At 42.6% G+C, this 26,712-nt stretch overlaps 1 protein-coding gene across 5 annotated transcripts in view; it reads left to right on the top strand.

Annotated features, from left to right (window-relative positions):
- LOC143283990 (putative phosphorylase b kinase regulatory subunit alpha) overlaps positions 1-26,712 on the top strand; it is an 89,767-nt gene that overhangs the window by 6,058 nt on the left and 56,997 nt on the right. For 4 of the 5 annotated variants that reach the window (XM_076590499.1, XM_076590497.1, XM_076590496.1 and 1 more), the window contains exons 5-14: positions 1,647-1,787; positions 12,000-12,104; positions 12,747-12,800; positions 13,309-13,431; positions 14,001-14,096; positions 15,566-15,679; positions 16,585-16,663; positions 18,092-18,226; positions 19,884-19,993; positions 20,755-20,899. In XM_076590499.1, coding sequence (XP_076446614.1) covers positions 1,647-1,787; positions 12,000-12,104; positions 12,747-12,800; positions 13,309-13,431; positions 14,001-14,096; positions 15,566-15,679; positions 16,585-16,663; positions 18,092-18,226; positions 19,884-19,993; positions 20,755-20,899 — 1,102 coding nt within the window. Of the gene's footprint in view, positions 1-1,646; positions 1,788-11,999; positions 12,105-12,746; positions 12,801-13,308; positions 13,432-14,000; positions 14,097-15,565; positions 15,680-16,584; positions 16,664-18,091; positions 18,227-19,883; positions 19,994-20,754; positions 20,900-23,950; positions 24,096-26,712 lie in introns of all 5 variants that reach the window. The other variant, XM_076590495.1, reaches the window with a different exon arrangement.

Genomic DNA, 26,712 nt, shown 5'->3' with positions numbered 1-26,712 from the left:
AGTCTGTCAGGTTGGCTGTATTTAAGGAAAGGCTGCCCTGATGTTGTATTTGGGGAACAGATTGACGGCAAGAGAAGTGAGACTTGGAATTTTTTATACAGGACTGGGATTTTTTTTTTTTTTTTTTTTTTTTTTTTACAGTTCATATCTTTGTGGCCTTTTCTCTGTGTGTGTGTGTGTGTGGAGGGGGGAGACTTATTTTCATGTAACAAATGTGATTGTACACAATTCCAAAGTGTGCTCCTATGTTTATGTTGCTTTATTGGACACAAAATGACTTTATTTATAGATCTCTATGAAGTGAATTCTCACTGATTTATATTTGATTCTGGCTGAGTTTGACAGACATTTGCACTTTGATATTTCTACAAAATGAAGAGGAAAATCAAATTACGTTAACAAAAGGGAAAAAACAAAGGTAATAGTAGTGTGGTATGCAAGCTCTTTGGAAGGACTTAGACACATATACTTCTGGCTTGAACAGCATTGTGTCCCCTGTGTCCCGGTACAGAACCACAATCTGCTGTATAACCATTGATCAATAAATAGACCACTGTGATCAGATCGTTACATTCTCTGTTTAAATGGTTTTTCATTAGAATCTTATTGGCGGTCTTGGAGGAAAGTTTCCCATAACAGGATTACAATCTATTGCAAAACAATCAAGTCGACAAGTGGACCATGGTGATCAGATCATTTCATTCTCTGTTTAAATGGTTTGTCACTTGAACTTCTGAGTGTCCCCTGCATCCCATAACAGGACTGCAATCTAGTCCTCCGTGTCCAATAACAGGACTGCAATCTAGTCCTCCGTGTCCTATAACAGGATTGCAATCTAGTCCTCCGTGTCCTATAACAGGATTGCAGTCTAGTCTTTCGTGTCCTATAACAGGATTGCAATCTAGTCCTCCGTGTCCTATAACAGGATTGCAGTCTAGTCTTTCGTGTCCTATAACAGGATTGCAATCTAGTCCTCCGTGTCCTATAACAGGATTGCAATCTAGTCTTTCGTGTCCTATAACAGGATTGCAATCTAGTCTTTCGTGTCCTATAACAGGATTGCAATCCACTTCTGCAATCTACTCCTCTGTGTCCTATAACAGGATTGCAATCTAGTTCTGCAATCTAGTCCTCCGTGTCCTATAACAGGATTGCAATCTTGTACTCTGCGTCCCATAACAGGATTACAGCCTAGTCCTCCACATCCCATAACTGGATTGCAATCCAGTCATATGCATCCAGTACTACCATTTCAGGATTGCAATCTAGTCATATGCGTTCCATAACAGGATTGCAATCTTGTCCTGCACATCCCATAATAGGATTGCAATCTAGTCATCCGCGTCCCATAAGAAGATTGCAATCCATAGCTTAACAACAGGTAAATAAATGGACCAGGGTGATCAGATTGTTGCATTCTCTGTTTTAACTGTTTTGGGTGTTTTTTTTATATTCAAACTTCCTAGTGTTCCCTGAGTACCATAACAGAATTACAATCCACTGCCTAACATTTGGTCAACAGATTGACTATGGTGATGGAAGCCTACTTTCTGTATGTTCTGTGTGAACTCCTTAGTGTTCCCTGAGTCAGTAGCAGGATTACATGGCAGCATTTACAACCGGTAAGTTTAACTGTTCTGTCACAGGCGGCCTTGGAGGCCATCAATGAGCTGGACCTGTTTGCTTCAAGGGGTGGGCCGGCGTCCGTCATCCACGTCCTTCCTGACGAGACACAGCAGTGCCAGGCCATTCTGATGTCCATGCTGCCCAGGGAGAGCAGTTCCAAGGTGTGTGATCACTGTGTCTGTCTGCCCATAATGTTGACTGTTCTGACAGTGATGAGTTCTGAATGTGGCCTTGGGGAAGGACTGATTTTTTTTCTGCCAGCGGTTAATCAGTATGGTCTTTTCATTTGTTAGGGGAGAAGGGAGGTGGAAGGGAGAGAGAAAAGTGATCGTAGGGAATTGATATTGAGGGAGACTAGAAATGGAAGGGGGAGAGAAAAGGGAATTGTAGGGAATGAAAATTAGGGGAGAATGGAGGGGGAAGGGGGAGAGAAAGGGGAATTGAAGGGAAAGGATGTTGGGGGAGAAGGGAGATGGAAGGGGAAGAGAAAAGGATTGTAGGGAGTGGGAGATGGGGGAGAAGGGTGATGGAAGGGGGAGAGAGAGGGGAATCCTAGGGAACGAACAATGGGGTAGAAGGGAGGGGGAAGGGGGAGAGAAAGGGGAATTGTAGGGAATAACATTGGGGGAGAATGGAGGGGAAAGGGGGAGAGAAAAGGGAATTGCAGGGAATGGGTGTTGGGGGAGAAGGTAGATGGAAGTGGAAGAAAAAAAAGGGGGTTGCAGGGAGTGGAAGATGCGGGCAGAAGAAGTGAGAGGGGAATTGTAGGGAATGAATTTTGGTGGAGATGGAAGGGGGAGAGAAAAGGGAATTTAACTACACATACTTTTCCATGACCCACCAGTGCAGACTCCGGCAGGGGTCTGATTCCTGTCCTGTGCAAACTACTATCCGCCTATGCGGAGCAGACGAAACTACGGCCGATTACCTCCCGGAAGTAGGTAACCTCCCCTTTGTCCCGCTGGTTATCGCCCTCTTTTTCCGGCAGCCATCATGACTCCTGTACCTGTGCTCTTCATACGGCTAAGTTTTTTCGTATTTTCTGTCTGTCTGTCGATCCTCTGGCGTTCTTGTTTGTGGTCAAATTATGTCTCCAACCAGGTCACATAATTATGTAGCTCGATTGGGGAATCGTGCTAAAATTAAGGCGCGATCGCAATCGATTCGCTGACACTCTGGGCCCTCTACTACTGGCCCTCTAAACAACGCCAACCCGCCGCCTTCTCCACTTCTCCGCTCCCTCCGGTCGACTCCAGACCTCCGCCACCTCCTCTGGTGACTTCTAGAGGTTTGTGGTCACACACTCAGGTCAGTGTTACCTTTCATGTCATTTTTATCGATCCGCGAACTCACTCGACGCGCTCCGCGTTTTCTCGGCCCTGCCAGTCGGCAGTGTACGAGTCGATCTCCTCTATCTCTTTACCATACCCACAGTTGCACCAATGGAATGGCCACAATCCCTTGGGGACAAAAAAAAAAAAAAAAAAAAAAAAAAAAAAGGCAGCTTGTCTTGGATCCGCACGTTAGACTGGGCCCTATGTGCGATGCGTCCGTGGTGGCGGCCGTGACATCGGATCACGCGACCCCCCACGCGGCTTGCCTCGACCGTCTCGGATCCAATAGCGACCGAGGCGTGTAGGGATGCCCTCCCCTGGTGTAGGGAGGAAGGTGGACCACTAGGGGACACGCTTGCCCATACGCGTGCACCCCCCTCCTTGTCCGGATCACCCGATCCAAGGGAGGCAACCCCTGCTTCGGCACCCTTGCCGGTGACTGCCGCAGTTATTTCCCTTGCACCGGCACTGCTCCTCGCCTTCAGTGCGAGCGTGTGCACGGTCCTACCAAGCTATGCGGTGATGACCCCATTTGCCACACCGCCGAGTGCTGCTGTTTCCCATCCACTAATGGTGTCTCAGCAAGCTACTCAACTAAACAATCAGCAACTCATCGCTAAACTTGCTGCAGCAATTATGCACCACTCTGCCTTCTGGTGCGGCGCCTTGCGCCCACAGAGCAGGTACGTGCACGCCCATTGGAACTTTGGCAGTGTTGGATTCTTCTGCCCCATTGCCTAACTCTGCTGTTTCCCAGACTGATATTGGCACTTCCACGTTGAAGTACCTCTTATATCATATCATATATCAATATCAAGGCGTGCAAGCCTGACAAGGCCTTTTACCCGCTTGAAGTGGGGAAGAAAAAGAGAGTCCCCACGTATGTCTGTTGCATTTTTCAACATTGAGTGCGCAGTGCCTGAAAAATCAGAAAATATGTAAATGAGTTTTGTTTTTAAGTTTTCACAATGAATATCAAGATAATTCTTAAACGTATTAATACCTCGATCCTGCCTCTCGGCAGTGCTCGGGCCGATCTTGTCTATCACTTTATCCGTCAACACACAACTGACAACCGAACGTCGGTCCTCTCGCAGGAGCTATTCGCGAGATTGGACCGCCGTTCAGCAACAGGGGGATGCACATCCCACGGCAAGCCGACGGACTTGTCACCCCCTCGTCCACGACGCCCATAACACTGGATTACGGCGCCGTCATGCTACATGCCCCGACCGTCTCGCGTCCGATGGCGACCGATTCGGGTTGGGATGCCCACGGCACAAAGGGACATTATAATTATTCCCCTTGCGCTCGTTTTCACCTGTGTCGGTTACGGTGGCATCGAACCACGGACTCTCACACACAACATGACACTCCTCCCTGTTCAGCGAGGACACGTCGCACAAGGGGGATATGTGCTCTAAAGACACCTTCCTTTTCGACGATTTTCGGCGCCAAGGGAGGCAACTCCACATTTGTAACCTAGGCGCTTGAAGCTGTGGTTAGTTTCGCCGACACAGCACATCACTCCTGCCCCCCGTGCTGTCCACCAACGATGTTTTCTTTCGGTTTCTCATTGGGTCCTCATGCCCAGTCAGGGACTTTACACATCTTTGCATAGCAACTGCACTTTTCTTGCTGTTTCTCAGGCTATTGGCCACAGGAAATGCATCACAATATTTCCCCTTCTATCCATTTGATTTATTATCACAAGCAACAATCACGAAATATATATATATATACATATTTAAAAAAAAAAAAAAAAAAAAAAAATCTATATATATGTATATATATACATATATATATATATATATATACACACACATATATACATATATACGAGATATATTGCTACATTCAGACACATTCTGCTTTCACTTATAGATGCGTACTTATCCATCAGTATACACATGTGTATGTGCTTATGGGATAAGTTCAGACGACTTTCATATTAACATGTACAATTATATTTCTATCTCTATTCATTGACATCTATTCATTGAGATTCCCTACATAGCAATATAGGCACACTTGCATTTGCGGCCTTCTGTTCACAATGCCCAGAACTCTCTGCCTCTACGTACTGGCACTTTATTCATATGCGTATGTACATCTCATATGTAGGTGCATGGACAGATTCCTTTCCATTGATGATTATGCACACTTACCCACTTACTTGGGTATATCTGTGCACGCTACATGTATGCTTATACAGCCGCTTATTTCTTGTGTTTCGATCTCTTGTCATTGGCATACTTCTGACATCATCACTTGAGCTGATGGAAGTTTTTATTCCCTCGGCACATATATGTATTCATTGTCATAAATTCATCCCTACCTTGCTTTTGGAGGACGACTGCACTCACAAAAATAAAATAAAATAATAATAGCCTCATTCACGCCTGAATGTATGCTCCTTCACATTTCAGTAGGGGTTGGTCCTTTGGGATCCACACACACCCCCTTCACACCCACAGGGCTAAGAATGCCTCTCTTGGTGCAAGGACGGACAAGGCAACCCAACTCATTTGCCTGCAACAATCACCCATAAGGCTGGAGTTGCACAAGGAAGGATGAGGCAGTCCAACTTAGAGGTGCCACTCTGGACACACATGCCTTTCATTCCTTCCAAGTTTGTAAGGCATCCCTTCTTTCTCCCCTTGCCTAAAACAACCCTTGGTTGCACCACTGTGATTGTGACAAAAGCTCCACACAGGCCCTACATCCTAGCCAGCCTTCCCATGAAGAGGTGTCTATCCTGCCTTACAAGTTTTAGCGGACCCAAAAACTGCCCACTGGGCAGGAGACAATCACCCTCAGCCCATCTCTTCTACTCCTCTCTAGTAGCAGAAGGCCTGGGTCATAATTGTTTTACTCTACATTTGGGAAAAAGGCATATTGACGAGGACAGATGCGTCCCACAAAGCACAACGAACCGTCCATTAGCCACAGGGGTGTACCTTTCTGCCCACTCATACCAGCACGGCAGATGCCGCATTCAAGCACATCAGTTCACCCCATCACCTTGCTTGAACACAAATCCAGCATCAACATCTCAAACAATTGGCATTTGAAAGCACTTTCTGCACTTAGTCTCCCCTGCCCGATCCTTTCGGCCTCTACACACAACCACTGCTGTGGTTACAGATGGCCATTCCTCCTCAAGCACTGTCTTTCCAATGAGACACTTCCAGAGGTTTCTAGCCTAGGCAGGCTATCCCATCATGGAGCCCCAGCCTTCGGTCAAGGGCCTGTCAGAGGATGACTTTGTTGTCACTTCGGAAGCAAGCACCATGTCTTTCTGACACACGGTTGCACCACAAGACCCCGTCAACTCTTTCCGGCTTCCTTACATTGCAACATAATCTGCATGGTGAACACCTTCGTCCCTGAAGCACACAGCAGCTGTTTCCTGATTTACCCATGCTGATTGGTGTCCTTCTAGGAACAGTATATGATAATCAGTCGTGTACGACAGTCTCCATCAGAACAGCAAAGGAGGCATCTGCTGTCCAGTCTATTCGGGCTGGAATTCGATTATACATTTTATAGTAGAGAGTGTTTTGCCCAAGTTGCATCCCCGGTCCCTCAATCAAGAGGGCCTTAGGACTCATCATTGGGACGGTTCCAAAAGGCTACCTAGGCCTAAGGCTACAGCACTAAGTCCCAGTGCAATTTGACTTCTAGTCTGAGAGACATAGTCATTCATGAAAGACTAAGCTGCAAATGATTTCCCTTTGCAATTAAGAAACCACTGATAATACACCTCTCACCTTGCAGTTGGCCATACTAAAAACGTATGTCAGATCAGTGCCTTGATGTCAATAGCCAGTACAACACATCTTGAGCCACTTACCTCCCGGCCCCGCCCTGCTCCATCCCAGACTCAGTGCGCACCACTCACAGCCAGAGGCCTGTCATGGATCCGGTCCCCTTTCTCACTAAAGAACCTTCAGCAAAAATTTTCCCCATGGAAGCCCTCTTCCATTTGGGAATTCCACCACAGAATGAGACTCAGTGGCCTGTGGGCACATGAAATGCACTTCCACAGCCTGATCCAACCCAGCCATTGACTGCCGACAACTTTCTGCAGGTTACTCCAACATGCCACACTCAGGCAGAGAAGCCACCAAGCCTTCCGTATGTCCCTTCGTGATGGTACCTACCTGGGAAATTACACAACCCTGTCCCAGAGACACCAGGGACATCAAGTCTTTTGTTGCCAAATGTTTGCCATTCTATGCATAGGCAACATACCAGTGCTGTCATTTTTTGACAACGTCAAAAAAGGGGGGAGGGGCAGAAGGGGGGGAGTGCCCATCGCCTATCAGCTCGCATGGAGGAGCTCCACAGATCTGGCTGTCATGCCTGAGGCAGGCCCAACACGGTGACCTACCTCTGTCTCATGCCACAGTTTCCTTCAAACACAAAAACCACTTCCACTATCGGCCCACAAATCCGTTGTGGAATCATCAGATCAAACCACATGCGCACCTCCTTGCATTGACGCTCATCCGCGCTCATCCGCTCAGCTGTGGTCCACAGACCTCCCCCACAATACAGCTGTGGACCTCTGTCTTCTTTACCCGCACTAATGTCCTTAGGCGACACAGTACACTCTACTTTCGTCAAATTCTACTTGAGGGACACCTATCGCCTTAGGGATAATGACTCATCGACTTCTACCAGAGAGATGTCGCACGCCTGCGGGTTGATGGCGCAAGAGCCATCGCTTCTGTGGTAGCTGCACAACAGACCATCACAGCACACAGACAGTAGAACAGGTGAGCCCTCCACCTTGTCGCGCTATTCTGCACTAGTTGGGTCACGGTTAAGTATGTGTAATTAAAAGGAAATTTTCTATCTAAAATTACGTTTAAATAACATACTTACCGTGACCCAAATTTAAGACCCTCCCGTCCTCCCCGCTTCCTGTTCTCCCTGCTTGCTGCGCTGGTGATGGCATATTGCCGTCAAAAGAGGGCGATAACCAGCGGGACAAAGGGGAGGTTACCTACTTCCGGGAGGTTATCGGCCGTAGTTTCGTCTGCTCCGCATAGGCGGATAGTAGTTTGCACAGGACAGGAATGTCAGACCCCTGCCGGAGTCAGCACTAGTTGGGTCACGGTAAGTATGTTATTTAAACGTAATTTTAGATAGAAAATTTCCTTACACATACTTTTCCATGACCCACCAGTGCAGACTCCGGCAGGGGTCTGATTCCTGTCCTGTGCAAACTACTACCCATCTGTGCAGAGAAAACAAAAGTAGCTACAGCCGATAACCTCCTGGAAGTAGGTTACCTCCTCTCTGTATCCCTGACTAGTTTCCTCTTTTTCAGGCAGCCACCTTGACTCCTGCTTCTGTGCTCTTCATATGGCTAAGTTTTTTCATATTTTCTGACTGTCTATCAATTCTTTGACAGTCATGCTTTGTGTCTGACGAGGACTTCTAACAGGTCACAAACTTACTTAGCTTGTTTGGGCAATCGAGCTAAAATTAAGGCGCAATCAACAACAGGTACATATGCAGGTACAGTATTTGGGGCAGAAATTAAGCCTTGTGGCATTACCACGCCTCCTCCACTCCCTCTGGTTGTCCACGCTGCACGTTTTCTCGGTCCTGCCAGTCAGCAGTGCATGAGTTGCCCTCCTCTGTCTCTTTCCCAATGCCCACAATTTCAATGACTGAGCATGCATTCCCTTTGGGGAACCAACATGGACATACGTTCACCGCTCTGCACACTCGGTTCAGTATGTTTTTCATCCGTGACGGCGGCCGGACAACGTATCCGCGCCCCACACGTGGCATGCCCTGACCGTCTCGCATCCAGTGGAGACAGAGGTAAGTCAGGATGCCCTCCCTCTTGGTAGGGAGGAAGGGGACATACACGCCCATACGTGTGCACCCTCCCCCTTGTCCCGAACATTGAATTCAGTGGAGGCAACTTCCACTTCAGCACCCCTGCCAGTGACCGCCACGGTTACCTCCCTTGCTCCTGCACCACCCCTTGCCCACAGAGCAGGTGCGTGCACGGCCCCTTGAACTTCAGCAGTACTGGTTTCTTCTGGCTCCACCACCGGACTCTGCTGTTACCCAGACTAATATTGGCACTTCCACGTCGGAGTGCTTGTTTATAACTTGATTCTGCCACTCAGCAGTGCTTGGGCTGATCTTGTCTATCCCTTTATCCATCAACACACAAAGTCTGATGGTCGGTCCTCTCGCAGGAGGTATTCGTGAGGTTGGACCGCCGTTCAGCTACAGGGGTACACACATCCCACGGCAAGCCGACGGACTTGGCACCTCCTCAATATTTGTCCACGGCATCCGTGACACTGGCTTACAGCGCTGTCATGCCACATGCCCCGACAATCTCGCGTCAGATGGCAACTGATTTGGGTAGGGATGCCCACGGCACTAAGGGACATTATAATTATCCCCCTTGCGGCCTTATTCACCTTGTTTGTTATGGTGGCATTGAACCATGGACTCCCACATGCGGCATGACATTCCTCCCTCTACAGTGAGGAAACGTCACACCAGGTGATATGTGCTCTGAAGGCACCTTCCTTTTCGCCGACTATTGGCGCCAAAGGAGGCAACTCCGCTTTGTAACCTAGGCGGTTGGCAATGTGGTTACTTCCCTTTCGCCTACACAGCAAGCCACTCCAGCCCACTTTACTGACCACCAACAATGTTTTATCGCATTCTCATTGGGTCTTGCTGCCCATTCGTGGGCTTTACACAACATCGCACAGCAGCTGCACTTTTCTTGCTGTTTCTCAGGCTATGTGCCACTGAACTTTGGGGTTCTTCAACCCCTGCACTTGCACACAGTCCTTTGCAAGCAATCAATCCAATTACCATTCTTTTCTCATTATACACAATAACATGAAATAAAACACAATATTTTCCTTTTTATCAATTCTGATTTGTTAACAAAAACAACCTAAAAAAAGTAAATGAATAATTAATACACACACACACACACACATATATACATATATAAATGTATATTTATCCCTCTGTATACACATATGTGTCTGTTTACAGGATATGTTTATATATTTTTCATAATGACATGTACAATTATATTTCTATCTCCATACATTGAGATTCCCTACATAGCAATATATGCACATTTGCCTTTGCCTGATTCTGTACATGATGCTCAGAATTTTCTGTGTCTACATACTGAGACAGTATTCGTATGTGTCTGTACATGTATTATATATTCATACACAGATCCCTTTCCATTACTAATTATGCACACATACCCATTTACTTGGGTATATCTGTGCATGCTACATGTATGCTTGTATAGCTGTTTATTTTTGTGCTTCGATCTATAGTCATAGTCATATTTCCTGACATCATCACTCGAGTTGATGGAAGTATATATATATATCCCTTTGTATATATATGTATTTATTTTCATGAATACACCCCTTTCTTCCTTTCAGAGGACTACTGCGCTCACAGACAAAACTGCCTTATTCAAGCCTGAATGTATGCTCCCTTCACATCTCTGTAGTGGCTAGTCCTTAGGAACCCCCACACACTCCCTTCTCACACACAGGGCTGAGGATGCCCTCTCTTGGTGCAAAGAGGGACAAGGCATTCAAAATTTAGGCATGCTACTCGGAGACACACAAGCCCTTCTTTCCTACCATGGTTGCAAGGCATCCTTTCTTCCCTCCTTTGCCTACAACAGCCCTGGGTTTGCGTCACTGTGGTTGTGTTAACAGCTTAACATGGGCCCTACACCCTAGCTGGCCCTATCATTGATGGATGTTGGTCTTCGCCTTCCAAGTTTTATCAGGCCTAAAGACTGCTTAGAACAACCCTAGCTTCACACTGCTATGGTTGTATGTTTCACATGGCCTGTACTTCCTAGCTGGCCCTGCCATTAATGGCATCGGATGTCGGTCTTCACCTTCCAAGTTTTATCAGGCCCTAAGACTACCCAGAACAACCCTAGCTTCGCACTGCTGTGGTTGTGATATGTTTCACACAGGCTCTACTTCCTAGCTGGCTCTGTCATTCATGGATGTCGGTCTTCTCCTTCCTGATTTTATCAGGCTTAAAGACTGCCTAGAACAGCGCTAGCTTTGCACTAATGTCACTGTGATCAGTTTCACACGGGCCATACATCCCAGCTGGCTCTTCCATGAGCGGATGTCAGTCTTTGCCTGCCAAGTTTTATCAGGCCTAAAGACTGCCTACTGGGCAGGAAACAATCAGGCCCCACACTTGGCATGGGGTACACTTCTGACTTGCTCAGCCCCATGTCCATCCCTTCCACACCACACCGATAGCAGAAGGCCTGGGTAAAAACTGCATTCCTCTATGCTTAGGAGGAAAGGCATATTGATCAAGGGGAATGATTCTCCCGCAGCACAACGAGTCGTTCTCTGGCCACAGAGGCACACCTTCATGCCCTCTCATATCAGCACAGTAGCTGCCACTTTTTGGTCAGATAGCTCGGCCCATCATCCTGCTTGAACATGAATGCTGCATCAACTCGTCAAACCATTGGTGTTGGAAAGTGATTTCCACACCTGGTCTTCCTTGCCTGACCCTTTTCAGTTTTGACACACAACCACTGCTGTGGTTACAGAGGGGCAGTCTTTGCATACACTTCTCCAATGGATCCTGCTGCAACAAAGGCCATTAGCCAAGTGGCAGCACACAATACCGGTCTACTCCGTTCTTTAAATCCGCGCCTTCCATACTGCGCTGCTTGTTCCCACTCTCTCAAGAGTTTTCACTCTCCGCACTACCAGCAGCCTCTCATTAACTCTTTATCTTTTCTTTTCCCTTTATCTTTATCTGTTTCTTTATCTTTTTCATAAATTATAGAAACATTTTGCACTTTGTATGACCATGTTTTTATGTATATGTGTGGTTTTGTGTGTGTGTGTGTGTGTGTGTGAGTGAGTGAGATAGTGAGCAGTGCAGAAGGAAGAGTGCATCATGCATATGTGAGAAGTTAAAATGTTATAACAATACAGATGTTTACTGTTTTGTGAACAGGAGATAGACGCTAGCCTGCTGACGATAATAGGCTTTCCTGCCTTCGCTGTGGATGACCCGGAAGTGGCCAAGGAGACTCGGAGGAATATCAAACAGAAGCTGAATGTAGGTGGACGGTAGAAGAATTATTATTGATAAGTATACAGCACCTATCTTCAGCCAGAGACCAAACTCTAAACGCTTTACAGTGTCATTTGCTTAACAGGATGCCTACCTGGGTAGAGCGGACTGCCAGCTGTCCATAGCCACTCGTCGTTCGTTTCCTGTGTGATTCAGTCAGGCTTCAATTATGAGTTAAATGCATTTGTCTTGCAAATTAGTCAGCTGTCTGCATAAGAGCCACAAAATGTTTCATGATTTTGCTGGATAGAAAGATTAACAAATACATGTCTTGTTCATTCTGTTTTTGTCTATGCTGTCTGTCTTAACAGTTTGTGGGTGAGCATGTGTTTGTAGTGTGTTTGAGTGTGGGTATATGTTGTGTGAGTGTGTGTGTATGTTGTTGTTTTTTTTGTGTGTTTGGGTTTTTGGCGTGGTACTATTAAAAGATGTAGTCCTTTTCACAAAAAACTAGATGTTGCATGTACGCGTACTGATACATATGCGCACACACACTTGCATGCACACGCATACTCATGCACATGCACGCACACTTTTACAAGAAAACATGTTCTTACAATTCTTACCCAAAACAACTGCAGCAAACTCCCCCAGCATCTTGAGACTGACCATGTGTTTCTCTGATAGGGATCCTATGGTTGCTGTCGCTTTCTACGTGATGGGTACCGAAGTCCTGCAGAGGTAGGTCTTGTTCCTCAGAGATTAAATCACTGCAAATACAAAATCTTTAGTTTTATATATATGCCAAGTTTTGTTGGGGAAAAAAATCTTTTTAACCAGTGACTACGACTTTGAATAAGATCAATTTTTTGTTGTTGTTTTTTTGGTTTTTTTGGGGGAGAGAACTTAATTGTCAGTATAATTTTGTTATTCATGTTCACATTTGTGCAGGTGTAATATTTGTTTGTATAATATTCTCTTTTTATGTTTTATATTAAAAATATGAATTTAGTAGTGCATGTGTTTTGGGGAATAGGGTGGGTGAGGAAAGCTGAAGTGATATGAGATGTTCATGGATATGCATGACGGACAGAAACATAGAATGATATTTTGAATAAAAGACATTCTGGTGGTGTGATCATAATTGGAACAGAAAAATCAGATGTCACAACCACCACCATTTTTCCTTCAGTTTTGGAGTCTTTGTTGTGTTGTTGAGAAGTGCTCTGTCTAGCGGAGTGACTTGCAGGATGTGGAGCGCCTGTACTACATGCCTGGGGAGCTGGCCAAGTTTGAGAACCTGGAAAGTCAGTGGCCCATCTTCTTCGTCTTCTACATCCTGGACGGCCTCTTCCGCAACAACCAAGATCAGGTGAGTCATGACAAGAACCTCAGGACAATACTTTTTTTTTTTCCTTCTGATTGTGACTAATATCACATTATAATCAGAAGGCATTCCCCGTTGACACAGTTTGAGAGCACAGATTCCAGAACCTCAGAGCTGCAAAGCAATACTTATTTTTCCCCTATCATTGTGACCAAGTTGCATCACAAGAACAAGTATAATTATTGATTGCCTCTGCTCTGATCATTCAGATGAATATCTTATAGTGATTATATGGATACTTATATAGTGCTTATCCTCAAAGACCAAGCTCTATGTACTTTACAAACACAGAACAAATTGCACCACATGCTACCTACCTGTGTAGAGACTACTTAGAGCTACCTTTGGGCGCTTATCATTGGTTTCCTGTGTCAGTCAGTTGGGTTTCAGTCAAGCGCGTGCGCAAACACAAACACACGAGACAACTGAGCTGTCTTTCAGCGCTCATCATTTGTTTCCTGTGTCAGTCAGCCAGGTTTCAGTCAAGCACACACACACACACACACACTCGATGTGGTGTGCAGGCACTTGATTTTGCAAACATTATGCTTCAGGTGGAGGAGTACAAAAAACGACTGGACTCTGTGATGGTGAAGTCTGAAGATGGCATTCCCATGATGCCAGAGCTGTATAAAGTTCCTCAAGTGGAGGTAAGACCTTGTTCAGTTGTTGACAAGTTTGGGTTTTGTAATGTGTCTGTCTGGAAAATTTGTTTGGCTTTTGCAGAAAAGAGAGTAATTAAAAGGTGGGGGGGGACAGAGAGTGGAAAGGGATTTGGATGGGGCTGGGTGGTTGTAAAAGTGTGCAAAATATTCTCAGAGTTCAGAGAAAAAAATCTGCTCCAATCTATTTTGCCAGTTTGATAGAATCTTCTTTTCGTATGTCTGATTCCCATCTGGCTAAATTTCATCTAAATTGAATTTGTTTACTTCATGCAGAGAAGTTAAACAGTGTTGATTATCACCTGATTGATTTGTTATACATATGCAAATGTAAACGAAAGACATTTGCTGTCAACTGTATTTCCTTTTAATACAGTTGAATAGCATTTTTCAACAAACAATGAAACAAGTAAAAGAGTTTGCTCCATCACATGACCACGAGGGCTGAGATGGGTGATGGAGATGAAATGGACTAAAACTCCGGGAGATGTTTGGGACTGGGGCCTAACAGTGTCACTGGATCAGTCCTGCTGATAGCTGGTGTTCCCCCTGGTTCCTGTTCACTGGATTGGCAGCCATAACAGAAATGGATTTCTCAGCCCTGTGTTGGAGTTTTTGTTAGATTGCTTGATTTTTCTACAAACTGGAAAAAAAGAGAAAAATCTATACAGAAAACTTCATTTAAAACGTATCCCATCTTGCAGTCTCATGAGCAGATCTGACAAAGTTGCTCACTTTCATGCTGTTTTTAAAAAAAAAATACTGATTGGTATCGTTAATTCACAAGTATGTCAGTATTGCTAAGTATAAAGTTCGTAAGGTGCAGAGCGACAAACAGGCCCCGTGTACAAGTCAAGTTATCCCACATGAACTTCTGAAGTTTCAGTTTTGAGGAGGTGGTACAGCATGCAGAGTGATCCTTACACGCTACACAACACCTGCAGTTTGGAGAAGAAGAATAAAAGGAGCAGACGCATGACCTTTACGTAAACCCAGTGTGCTGATCCTGCCTTGAGAGCTTGCCCTAGGTCTATACAAATCGTTTACATGAAATGAAATAAAATGATTAGTCATACAAAGAGCTGAATGAATGAATGAAGACATTGTAAAGTGAAAGATTGGGGGCATAGATGGGCAAGCACAGCCACCCTGCATGCACCAGGACACACACGGACATTGTCACAAGCATGCAAATGCGTGTGCATGCACACACACACACACACACACACACACAGAGATACACAACATGTACACAATGATTTACAAAGATTATTCAAAGTATGCAGGAAACTTAGTGCAGTAAGCGTACTGAAACAGGTTATAGTTGGGATTTTTTATGTGCATGTGTGTACATGTGTATATGAAATTGTAATTTTGGAAAAGACAGACATTGGTGAAATAGTTGAGAAATTACTGATATTGAAATAACCATGAAATTAATTCCTCATTTTAAACAGTCAATAATAGCGGAGGAAAAAAGGAAACCCAACTCCCAGAAGAGAGAAGCCCAGGGACAGATACCTCACATGTGGGGACAGTCCCTCTACATCCTCAGCCGACTCATGTGTGAGGTGGGTATTGCTCTGTGTGTGTGTGTGTGTGTACATCTTGCATGAGTATGTGCCTGTGTGCACATGAATGTGTGTGTGGATTTTTGTTTTGTGTGTGTGTTTGTGTGTGACATGCTCATGAGAGAGATCCTGTCATCAAAAGGACAAAATGACATTTGCTTCTTTTTTTCTTTTCTGTTTTTTTTTTTCTAGAAGTCTGTGTTATGAGACATGCAGAAACATGACTTAAGAGAGGAAAAGAAGAAACAATTTTTGATTTAGTGATATATTACGTTTGGATATTAAAATTGATACATGAAAATAAAAGAAATGCAAAACAAAAACAATATCAACAGAAAAGCCGAACGAAATGCTGCAGGCCTTCAGCCGATTCTCTGTTTCGTCTTTCATCGGTGTTAGCATGAAAGACATTTTAAATTCACTTTCCTGATTAACCAGAAGTGTGTGTGTGTGTGTGTGGACTTATTTTCATAAACTTATTTACATCATTAATCAAAAGAATATTTAGAGCTCGATCGCCCAGTCGGGCCAGGTAGTTTTGCGACCTGTTGTGATTGATCATTGGACACAAAACGAGAGCGCCAAAGAATCGATAGACAGAAAATACAAAAAAAAACTTAGCCGTATGCAGAGCATAGGAGCAGGGGTCAAGATGGCTGCTGGAAAAAGGGGGCGCTAGTCATAGGGGAGGTAACCTACTTCAGGAGGTTATCAGCCATAGCTACTTTTGTTTTCTCCACATAGGCAGGTAGTAGTTTGCACAGGACAGGAATCAGACCCCTGCGGGAGTCTGCACTAGTGGGTCACGGTAAGTATGTTACTTAAACGTAATTGTAGGAAGAAAATTTCCTTTATGTGACAAGACATTTATGTATTCTTGTCTTCTTTCTTGCATTTGTTTTCAGAACTTTGTATCCCCAGGAGAGCTGGACCCTCTGAACCGACGTCAGGTTCAAGAAGAGAAGCCAGACGTAGTGGTGCAAGGTAAGGAGCACCTGCCATCCTTGTTGCAAACTCTCAGAGACGAAACACTCCACATTCCGCTGCTGTTGCTGCTGCGTCTTCGCTGTCTCTGTCTCTGTCTCTGCCTCACTGTCTCTCTCCACACTTCGAATGGTCTCCCTCTTTGGCTTTGTCAAACCCCTGTACTAAATTTGTTCTTTCAAGTCTGGCCTTAAAACCTACCTGTTTCCACAATAGCCCCCCTTAAAGCCTACCTGTTTCCACAATAGCCTGCTTTAAAGCCAACCTGTTTCCACAATAGCCAGCCTTAAAGCCTACCTGTTTCCACAATAGCCTGCTTTAAAGCCAACCTGTTTCCACAATAGCCAGCCTTAAAACCTACCTGTTTCCACAATAGCCAGCCTTCAAACCTACCTGTTTCCACAATAGCCGGCCTTCAAACCTACCTGTTTCCACGGTAGCCCCTAACTGTTTCCATCAGCCTTCCATCAACATTTATTTATAAGTTTTTCCTGTTATCCCTTTGATTCAGTGTCATGTGTGTGTGAGTCCAAAGTGAAAGTGCTTTGATTTATCTCTGAACAAGATCAGTGCTATATGAATACATGACTTATTATTTGTCATGTTCTAAAAATTATTTACTATTATTGATATTATTGTTGTTGTTATTGTTAGTGTTTTTATCAATATTATTGCTATTATTATCATTATTATGGTTGTTGTTAAAACTGACAAACTTTTCATGACTAGAACTGTAGTGGTGATTGTTGCTGTTGTCACTGTGGTGATTGTTGCTGTTTGTCACTGTGGTGATTGTTGACGGTGATTGTTGCTGTTGTCACTGTGGTGATTGTTGATGATGATTGTTGCTGTTTGTCACTGTGGTGATTGTTGACGGTGATTGTTGCTGTTGTCACTGTGGTGATTGTTGACGGTGATTGTTGCTGTTTGTCACTGTGGTAATTGTTGCTGTTTGTCACTGTGGTGATTGTTGATGGTGATTGTTGCTGTTTGTCACTGTGGTGATTGTTGCTGTTTGTCACTGTGGTGATTGTTGACGGTGATTGTTGCTGTTTGTCACTGTGGTAATTGTTGCTGTTTGTCACTGTGGTGATTGTTGATGGTGATTGTTGCTGTTTGTCACTGTGGTGATTGTTGCTGTTTGTCACTGTGGTGATTGTTGATGGTGATTGTTGCTGTTTGTCACTGTGGTAATTGTTGCTGTTTGTCACTGTGGTGATTGTTGACGGTGGTTGTTGCTGTTTGTCACAGTGGTGATTGTTGGCGGTGATTGTTGCTGTTTGTCACTGTGGTGATTGTTGCTGTTTGTCACAGTGGTGATTGTTGACGGTGGTTGTTGCTGTTTGTGACAGTGGTGATTGTTGGCGGTGATTGTTGCTGTTTGTCACTGTGGTGATTGTTGACGGTGATTGTTGCTGTTTGTCACAGTTGTGATCCTAGCAGAGGATGAGTCCATTGCCAAGATACTGAGTGATCACGGAATTAAGGTGCAGACCCTGTCCGAGACCACTCCCATTGAGGTCCTGCCAGCCCGCGTCCTCTCCCAGATCTTCTCCCGGTTAGGTGTGTACTCTGTGTGTGTGTGTGTGTGCGCACGTGTGCGTGTGCATGTGTGCGTGCATGAGTGCATATCTGATTCATATACTCAAAAGTTGTACATCGGTGATTATGTGAGAGGTGAGAAAATGTAAAAGAGCGATGCTCCTCTGTTGGTGTTAACATTCCCAAGAAAAAATTTGTGTATTGGAGTTGAATGAACATGTTTGAGCAAATTTTACAACTTCTGTAAACTTTCTTTTGGTGGTTATCATAGTATTTGTTGACAATTCCCTTGCTGAAGTCTTTTGAAGTTCATGAAGTGTACATATATTCAAAGTGTACGGCTTTGTTGCTTTCCATTGCTGTTCAGTTTTTTTTTCTTTCAGAAGTGACACTGTTGTATATGCGGTTTACCACTCAGAAGGCATTTTCCAAAGAGCACTGCATTGCAATAAGTCCAGTCTTTATGTAGTTCTAGTATCCAGCATATGTCAAACAGTGACAGAGCTGAAATAGTGTGTGAAAATGAAAACTGAATGGTCTTTTTCACAATTCATTTTCACAGCTTGAAACTGACAGAGGGGCATATATTAATTTGTGATGTTAAATGACAGATGAGCATATATTTAGCAGTTATATAAAAGTTGTACTGTTGTATTTACCTGATTAAAAAAAAAAAGGAAAAAAAGACTCACTATGAATAATTGAGCTTGTGTTTTTAAAGGTAAATGATTTGGGTTGGAAACTGTTATTCAGTGAGCTAAAGTGCACTTCGAACACAGTGGCAGTGATGGGAGGGAAGAAAGGACAACCCTGTGTATGAAGTGTGAGCGGGACAGGTATCGGGTCAGGACTAAAGGAAAACACAAAGATAATGCAGTAGAGTGGCAAAAAGAATTAGCAGGTTTATATATCTGTTTATTTAGTTTGTGTGTGAGGTTTGCATACGCTAATGTTTGTGTGTGGAGAGACTGAGAATGTGTGTGTGTGTGTGTGTGTGAGCGGATCTGTTTTGTGGGGAAAAAAAAAGAAAAAACAAAGACAGCAACAGTGATAGATGTTTCGCCATAGCCATTGCATTGATATGAATAGATGTGTAATATACCAGGATGGGTTGCATGAGCGGTCCTAACAGTTTTCTTAGCATTGAGAATTTTCCCAAATCTACATGAATGTAGAAAATTCTGAATGCATAAACAAACTTTGCGCCACTGAGGTCACTTATGCACTTCAGCCTGGGACTGCAGTGGTGCTTTGAGTGTGCTGCTGGGTTGAGCAGTTTCAGTTTCAGTTTCTCAAGGAGGCATCACTGCATTCAGGAAAAATCTGCATACGCTACACACATTTGTTAGGCAGATGCCTGACCAGTAGCATAACCCAACGCACTTAGTCAGGCCTTGAGTGCATACTTATGTATTTGTGTACCTGTCAGAGTAGATTCCTTGTACATAATTTTACGATAGGACAATATTCTTGTTGCCATGGGTTCTTTTTCAGTGCACCAAGTGTCTGCTGCACACAGGACCTCTGTTTATCGTCTCATACAAATGACTAGACACTCTGATTTTCCAGTCAAACATAGGAGAAAGGGCGAGAGCGGGATTCGAACCCACACCCTCACGGACTCTTTGTATTGGCAGCTGAGCGTCTTAACCATTCTGCCACCTTCCTCCTTGTGCAGGCAAGAGCCGACGCCTGGGACTGACCGGTCGGTCGTCTGGAGAGATCGGTCTGCTGGCCACCAGCAAGCTGTACATGCTGGAGAGCAAGATCTTTGCCTTCATTCCCCAGGTCATTTGGCATGATGCGCTTCTGTTGTTAGTGTAGTGCGTGTGTGTGTGTGTGAGTGTGGAGGAGGGGAGGATTGGGTGGGTAACAATATGTCAAGCATGCTGGTAGCACTGTTTTCTGTCTTGACACATGCACAACTAAAATAAAGTGGAATTTAACAGGTGCAAGTAATGTAGTTGGTCACAGCCTATATATAACTGAATTTGCTTGCTCCTTGAATCTTCTTATCTTGAAGTTCTGAAAGCCTTTAATCTTCAGTCAAGCAAGATGAACATCGACTTTTGGATTGTATGCACTAAAAAACAACGACAGAATGCTTCAAATGTCAGTGTGTATATAAACACTATAATGTAGCAGTTGACAGTGAATGGTCCAAGAAAGACAAATCAGCAAGTCACAAAAAGCTTAACTGTTGATGTTTAGAGAGTAATCCTAAAATGCGGGCCATAAATTAGCTAAACCAAACGTTTGGCGCACTTGCTTGCCAGTACAAAAGAAGATTCACACGTCAACAAAGGCAAACAAAAACTAAAAGCAAGAGTGTTACATGTTGAAAGAGACTGAAAGTTTCCAGCAATCGGAGGCTGATCAAAATTACAGCTTGACAGTGGATTGAGTATTACAAACTGCTTTTTTACTAATGATTCTCTTGTCATTAGCAACATGCTTAATTTGTCCAAATGAATGTGTTTAAGTGTCATTGCAGGTTGGGTGCAGGATGGTGTGCCTACAAGCAACTAATGTGTTCTGCTTCTTTTTAGATCGTAGATCAGCATCAGTTCTATATGTCACGGGACATCAACTTCCTGGTTGACCATTTTGAAACGGATGTCGACTATCTGGCGCGCAGCTGGAGCATTCTGGGCCGGCCGGTCACCATCTTGCCCGTGTCGAAAACTCTGCTAGGTGACTGTCACTGCTTACCTGGCTGTACCACCTGGCTTCCTGTGATCTGTTGTGAATGAATAGAGTGGATTAGTTTTTGTTTTGTTTTGCCTTTTTTTTTTGTTGTTTTTCTGGTTGTTCACAGCTGCCCTTCACTACAATCAGTTGTCTTGTCTGCTGTGTGTCTTTTTGGCCATGGCTTACTCCTGTGGTTTGAAGAAAAGTGTTTCTGTGAGATGCTTCAGAAGAGGCGTATGACGAATGCTGACTGTTGCTTTTCTTTCCAGAAAATAAGGTGGTTGCAATAAAGTGTTGTGTGTTTGCTTTTCTGTGATATGATGCTGTTTCAGTTGTCAGTGACAGATAACTGACTCAAACATGCATGTTGAAATGAGGATCTAGATAACAGCTCAACTATGAATTTTAAAATTATTGAAAAATCAATGAAAATCATTCATTTCAAACATATGATATCCTCACTTTCATTGTGGGGCACTAATGAAATTGTTACCATATGTTGACTTTAGCTTCACCATTGAGTTTTCAGCTGACTTAACGGCTGAAGGAAGATCTTTATGCTGGTGAACTTAAGGGCAAAAGAAAAATGAGCAGTCTTCAAAGTATGCATGAATGAAAATATTTACCAGAGTGATAGCATGATTGCTGTATGGTTTTAGAGGATGAAGAAAATCTTCTCTTTTGTTTTCTTTTTTTTTTTTTTTTTTCTTATTCATATTTTTGTTTTGAATTTGGCATTTCAGTTATTGTAACATTATGAGCAAGCCAGTGTTTATGCTCCTTACAGCATGCATAAACCCATATTAGAAAGAATGTAGTGCATATATGTATAGCAAATAGTTCTTGCATGCAAAAAAAAAAAAAAGCAAAGATAAAGAACGTTTAAAATGCTGTGCTTGCCTTTTGAGTGTAAATAAGTCATGAATGTCATTCATATCCACTTACCTCTGTATGCTGTTGCACCAGTGGCTTTGTCAGCAAGCATGTTGCCTAATCCATGCCACTGATCACCTTCTCTCAGACTGAAGACATTTCAGGAATGGATGTGCCCTCCTCCCCTTTCCCCCAGGGGGAAAACAGTCCTCTTCACTACTGCGCACACAAAATGTTCTTTCATAACTATAGTATAAAACACAAAGAAATGAGTAGGATATTGTAGTTTTTTGGACAAGATATCATAATTTTTTTTAATTTATGATGTCATGCCTTGACTTACTTTGACCCTTGTCCTTAAGCCTCTGTGTGTGCCAGTTTTGAAACTGATGATGAAAGACATGCTTCTGATGACAGTGATAAACGCTTTATTGCTTTTTGTTTGCTTTGCGTAAAAGGTAGCTTTTGCTTTGAAAGTAACAGCTTTTGTGAGTTCAACAACAAGTGCAAAGTATAAATAAAGATTTAACAGCTGTTAAGTAAAATCAAAAAAGGGCATTGTGAATTGGTCATCAGTTGATTAGGTACCAGTTTGAAAAAGAAGTTAAAAGCTCATAAAATTTAAGAAAGTTAACCAGTTGAAATGCAGATGGCCGGACTGTACTGAAGTGCATTTTAAGAACTGTCAGTAACAGTGTGATTGATTTGAAGTCATTGATGATTAGCATTTGATGAGATGCCTCCCTCCACTCTTAACATTATTTATAACGTTCCTGTCAGTCAGTGGAATTAGATTAAATAGTGCTCTACTAATCTGCACCTTTGTGTGACACTTAACAAGATGGCGATTGTCAGCAGAATGACATTTAACATACATCATAATTCAGCTTTGAAAAAAGTCCTTTTAATCTAAGTAATAGTTGCATAACATCTGATATGCATGGCTAAAAAAAAAATCCAAATTGTTGTCCAAGTGTACCAGTAAAAATTAATTATGTTGTCAATTAATATGTATTTGAATTTTTTTTTTAATTGTGGATTAAAACGCAAGATTTTTCAGTTTTCTTTCTCCCAGCTGTTTCCTGGAATTGGGGAAAAAAAAAGTAGTGAAAGTGAATGAAACCTTCCAGTCAAACAGCCCCAATTTGGATTATCAAATTCAGTGTTTATTTTGTTCATTCCTTTTGAAAACACCCAATCAGAGTATTCCGGAATGCTTTTTCTGTGAACATATTCAAACAAGCAAATAAACACAGATTTAATCAGATGGCTAAAACTCTGCCCACACAAGAATCCTCACTTTGCACCAGAAATGAGTGAAATCTGTGATGAGATGAATTTTGTGATCTGGAACAAATGTAGGTGACTTCATTTCTGAAGCTTTGCATAATTTTCAGCAATATTTTTGGTAAATCAGAAGCTGATCAGACTAAAGAATCTAATGTTTTGAGTTTATTGACATGTACAAAAACATGTCCAGAAAAAGGCGCAGAGGGAGGAAAATAAAAGGAAAACAAATTCCACTTTTGTAAAAATAGGTTACTTTTGTTGCTTGCTATTTTACTTATACATGTGAGGGACCTAATGAGTTTGAAATTATGAGTACTTTTGTTACCAGTTTGCTTCAAAGCTAAATCCTTTCTTTCTACCAGAAGTACGCTGGTTGATTCAGTTGACCAAAGCACATGGGATTATTAACATGGTCTGTGCATGCTGTCTTATCATAGGAAATTTTGGAGTGGAAGCAATGTTTTTGCATGTTCCTCAATTGAAAAAAAAATGTTTATGAAGACTAATTATAAATCATTTGTTTGGCAAAGTTGCTTTTCTATTTCCCCTTTTGAATTTTTTTCCCAATAGCTCATCAGCAAAGCAGGAACAAAACACTACCTTTGATGGCTGCTGCTTTTTAACTGAAACCCAAAGACAGTTGTGGAGTTAACTTTCAGGCATACTAATCTTGTCATTGTTTGCATAATTCATTATTTGAGCAATGGTATGCAGCCCCTCTCCTTGGCAGGATGGTTCTGGATCTTCGAGAGAGAGAGAGAGAGAGATCTTCAGGAGCAAAGAAGGACTTAAACATGGCATGGAAGTTGTTGGTTGTTAGATTTTGATATGGCCCCCCTACCCCTCCACACCCCCAGACTTAGTGTCGCATGTGACGGTTGCTGTTAACAGTTCATGGACCTGCAGCGCTTCTACATTGTGCTGGATACAAACTTTTTGGTTGACTTCCTGCGAACGGAAGTGGCTTTCCTGAAGAGTTCATGGAAAGGGCTGGGCCGTCCTACCATCGCCTTTCTTGTGACAGGCGGCCTTCTGGGTAGGTCTCCTCTCTCTGAGCCCTTTCTTTTTCCTTTCTTTTTAATTTTTTATTTTTATTCAATAAACAGGATAATGTTGTTTAACCTTTAGCACACCAACGGCTACTTAAGTCACCAAGCTTTATTAATCTCCCACAGTCAGTAGCGACTGTAGTCGCCCAGCTTAAACTTCAAATTTTGTGCCAGTATTATTCAGTTTCCAACAGCTTGGACCCCATCTTAATTATCCATCCGGTTTCAGAACATTTCTTCCATTTTCTTTTCAACATGGTTGATTCTGCAGGATATTTCGTAAGTTTTGCAAAGTTCTTTCATCCTCAGTGATAATTCTGGTGATGAATTTGAAGATTTTTTGACGTAATATTTTTGACAAATGGATGATGATGGTGATGTGAATGTGGGGGTTTCAGACAGTTCGATAGTGTTGACAAAAAACACGTGCTGAGTGGATAGTTTTTCAACTGGCTTTTCAGTTTTCAGAAATGGCAGGTACAGCAAACATCACTGGAAGGTTATCAGAGGCAGATTATTTTTTCTCTTTTTTACTGCTGATATGGTTGATCTACTTGTCACAGAAAAAAATAAATGATTAAATATGCAGGGCAGGTGACATAATTATGTTCACATGTGGTGTGATCTCGATTAGGCTGAAATTCAAGCTTTTCTGTGTCATCTTTTTTTGCCCAGCCTTACAAAATGATCATCTTTATGATTCATTGATAGAGGTATCATCACTCAGAAGTGTACCAAAACCATGCATCAACAATATGGTAGGAAAACACACACACACACACACACACACACACACACACACACACACACACACACCTCACAGCTTAAACTAAGAAATGAACACTGACACAGTTTGTTGTTGGTTTATTACTTTGTTTGATTTATTTCGTTATTTACCAGTCACAAACTAAGCTATAAAGCATTTAAACTGTTTTTGTGTGATCATCAGTGTTTATCCTAGGCATGTACAAAATTTTACATCAATGCTGTTGATCAAATGGAAGTTGTAGGAGTTTGTATGGAGGTGCTGTCAGGCTCAAAGCCAATCATACAAAATCAACTGGCTGCACTGCAGAGGAAGCAGTAGCCTACAAGAAAATAGGTGGTGTGCTAAAGGTTAAAGCTAACATTACAGTAAGCTCAAGCACAATCTTTGATTTCAGATTTAAAGAATAATACCATAGCATCTTTCATGTTAATGTATAATATGGTCAGCTTTTTGTGTCAGCTTTAGTTGCTTGATTTTGTAAAGTCAAGCAATATGGGAAAGGTGTTTGTAATTAATGCAGATTATTTAGTTTCAGAATCATGATGTTGCTGCTGCTGATTATTACCTAATGACTACCCCTACTGATATATGTTAATGTATATAGTGCAGACCTTTATAGTTATGTATGTAGCAGAAATGAGGTAGTGCCAGCTATCTGATGCTTTGATGGCAGTATTAGCATTTCATATGAAATCATAATGACTGGGTCACATTCATCACTCATTTCACTTTCTTTTTTTTTTTTCTTTTTTTTTTAACAGCAATACCATTGACACATAGTATGAACCATTCAAAAGCTTTGATGATGACATGGTGTGTCCATAGCACCTTGAGCAGATAGTTGACTTATCCTTCAAACACTCCTTATAGTTGACTTATCCTTCAGTCACTCCTTCCTATCCATGGGCCCTAGTTAGTCACAACTGATTTTAATGTGTGTGGAGATTGGGTTTGTCACTGAATGCATGTTTTATTTGCCACTGCTTTTTTTCTTTGCCTCTGGTGTGCAGGGTGTTCAGTTAAGTGATCACTAAAATGATGCACACCCCTCTCTTGTGTTTTATTTATTTTTTTTTTTCTATCTTCAGTCTGAATTTGAAGAGTGTCTAGCACTTTGTGTCTTGTTTCCAACACTTTGTTTTCTGTACATATCAATGTATGCTTTTTTTCCACTTCAGTGTATTTATTTTCTTTCCTTTTCTGTGATTTTTTGTAAAAGATTTCATTCACTTTGTAATCAGAATGAATGACTTGGTGTTTACAGCAATGTTGAAAATGTATTAAGTTTACAAGAGATTAAACTGTTTATGCATTTGTTATAGTTGATATTTTTGATGATTTTCAGTAAATTGTGTGTGTATGTAAATGCTGATCTAATGATCCAATTTATGTGGACGGCTGTTTATCATGGTTTTGTGTAGCTCCCTGCCCAAGCACAGCAACCACACAAACAGCTACAACATTCACAGCAACACCACAATAGTTGCTGACACACTGGCATGTCTTGCTGTTATAAACATGTAGATTAAGATTTTTTTTTTTTTCCCAAAAGTCCAATTTGGTTAATTAACAAAGAAAGACTAGTTTGGCTCTGAACAATGTTTGTTCTCACATAGAATTGAATATGGGTTGCATGTCATCAGATATATGTTCACATGCATGTACATGTCTGTTCTTGTATAGATATAGCGTGGACAGATAGATAAAAACAAAAAACAGAAAAAACTGAAAGATTGGAAGATTACTGATAGAAGACCAGGGTTTGGGTTGTTTTTGTTTTTAGTGGGGTTTTTTTTTTTAAGCTTACACATTTCCATATGTGAGTGGATATTAAT

Source organism: Babylonia areolata, chromosome 7 (genome assembly GCF_041734735.1).
Source record: "Babylonia areolata isolate BAREFJ2019XMU chromosome 7, ASM4173473v1, whole genome shotgun sequence".
Classification (NCBI taxonomy): Eukaryota; Metazoa; Mollusca; class Gastropoda; order Neogastropoda; family Buccinidae; genus Babylonia; species Babylonia areolata.
Note: the sequence above shows the minus strand (reverse complement) of the source record. Positions and strands in the feature narration are given on the sequence as shown.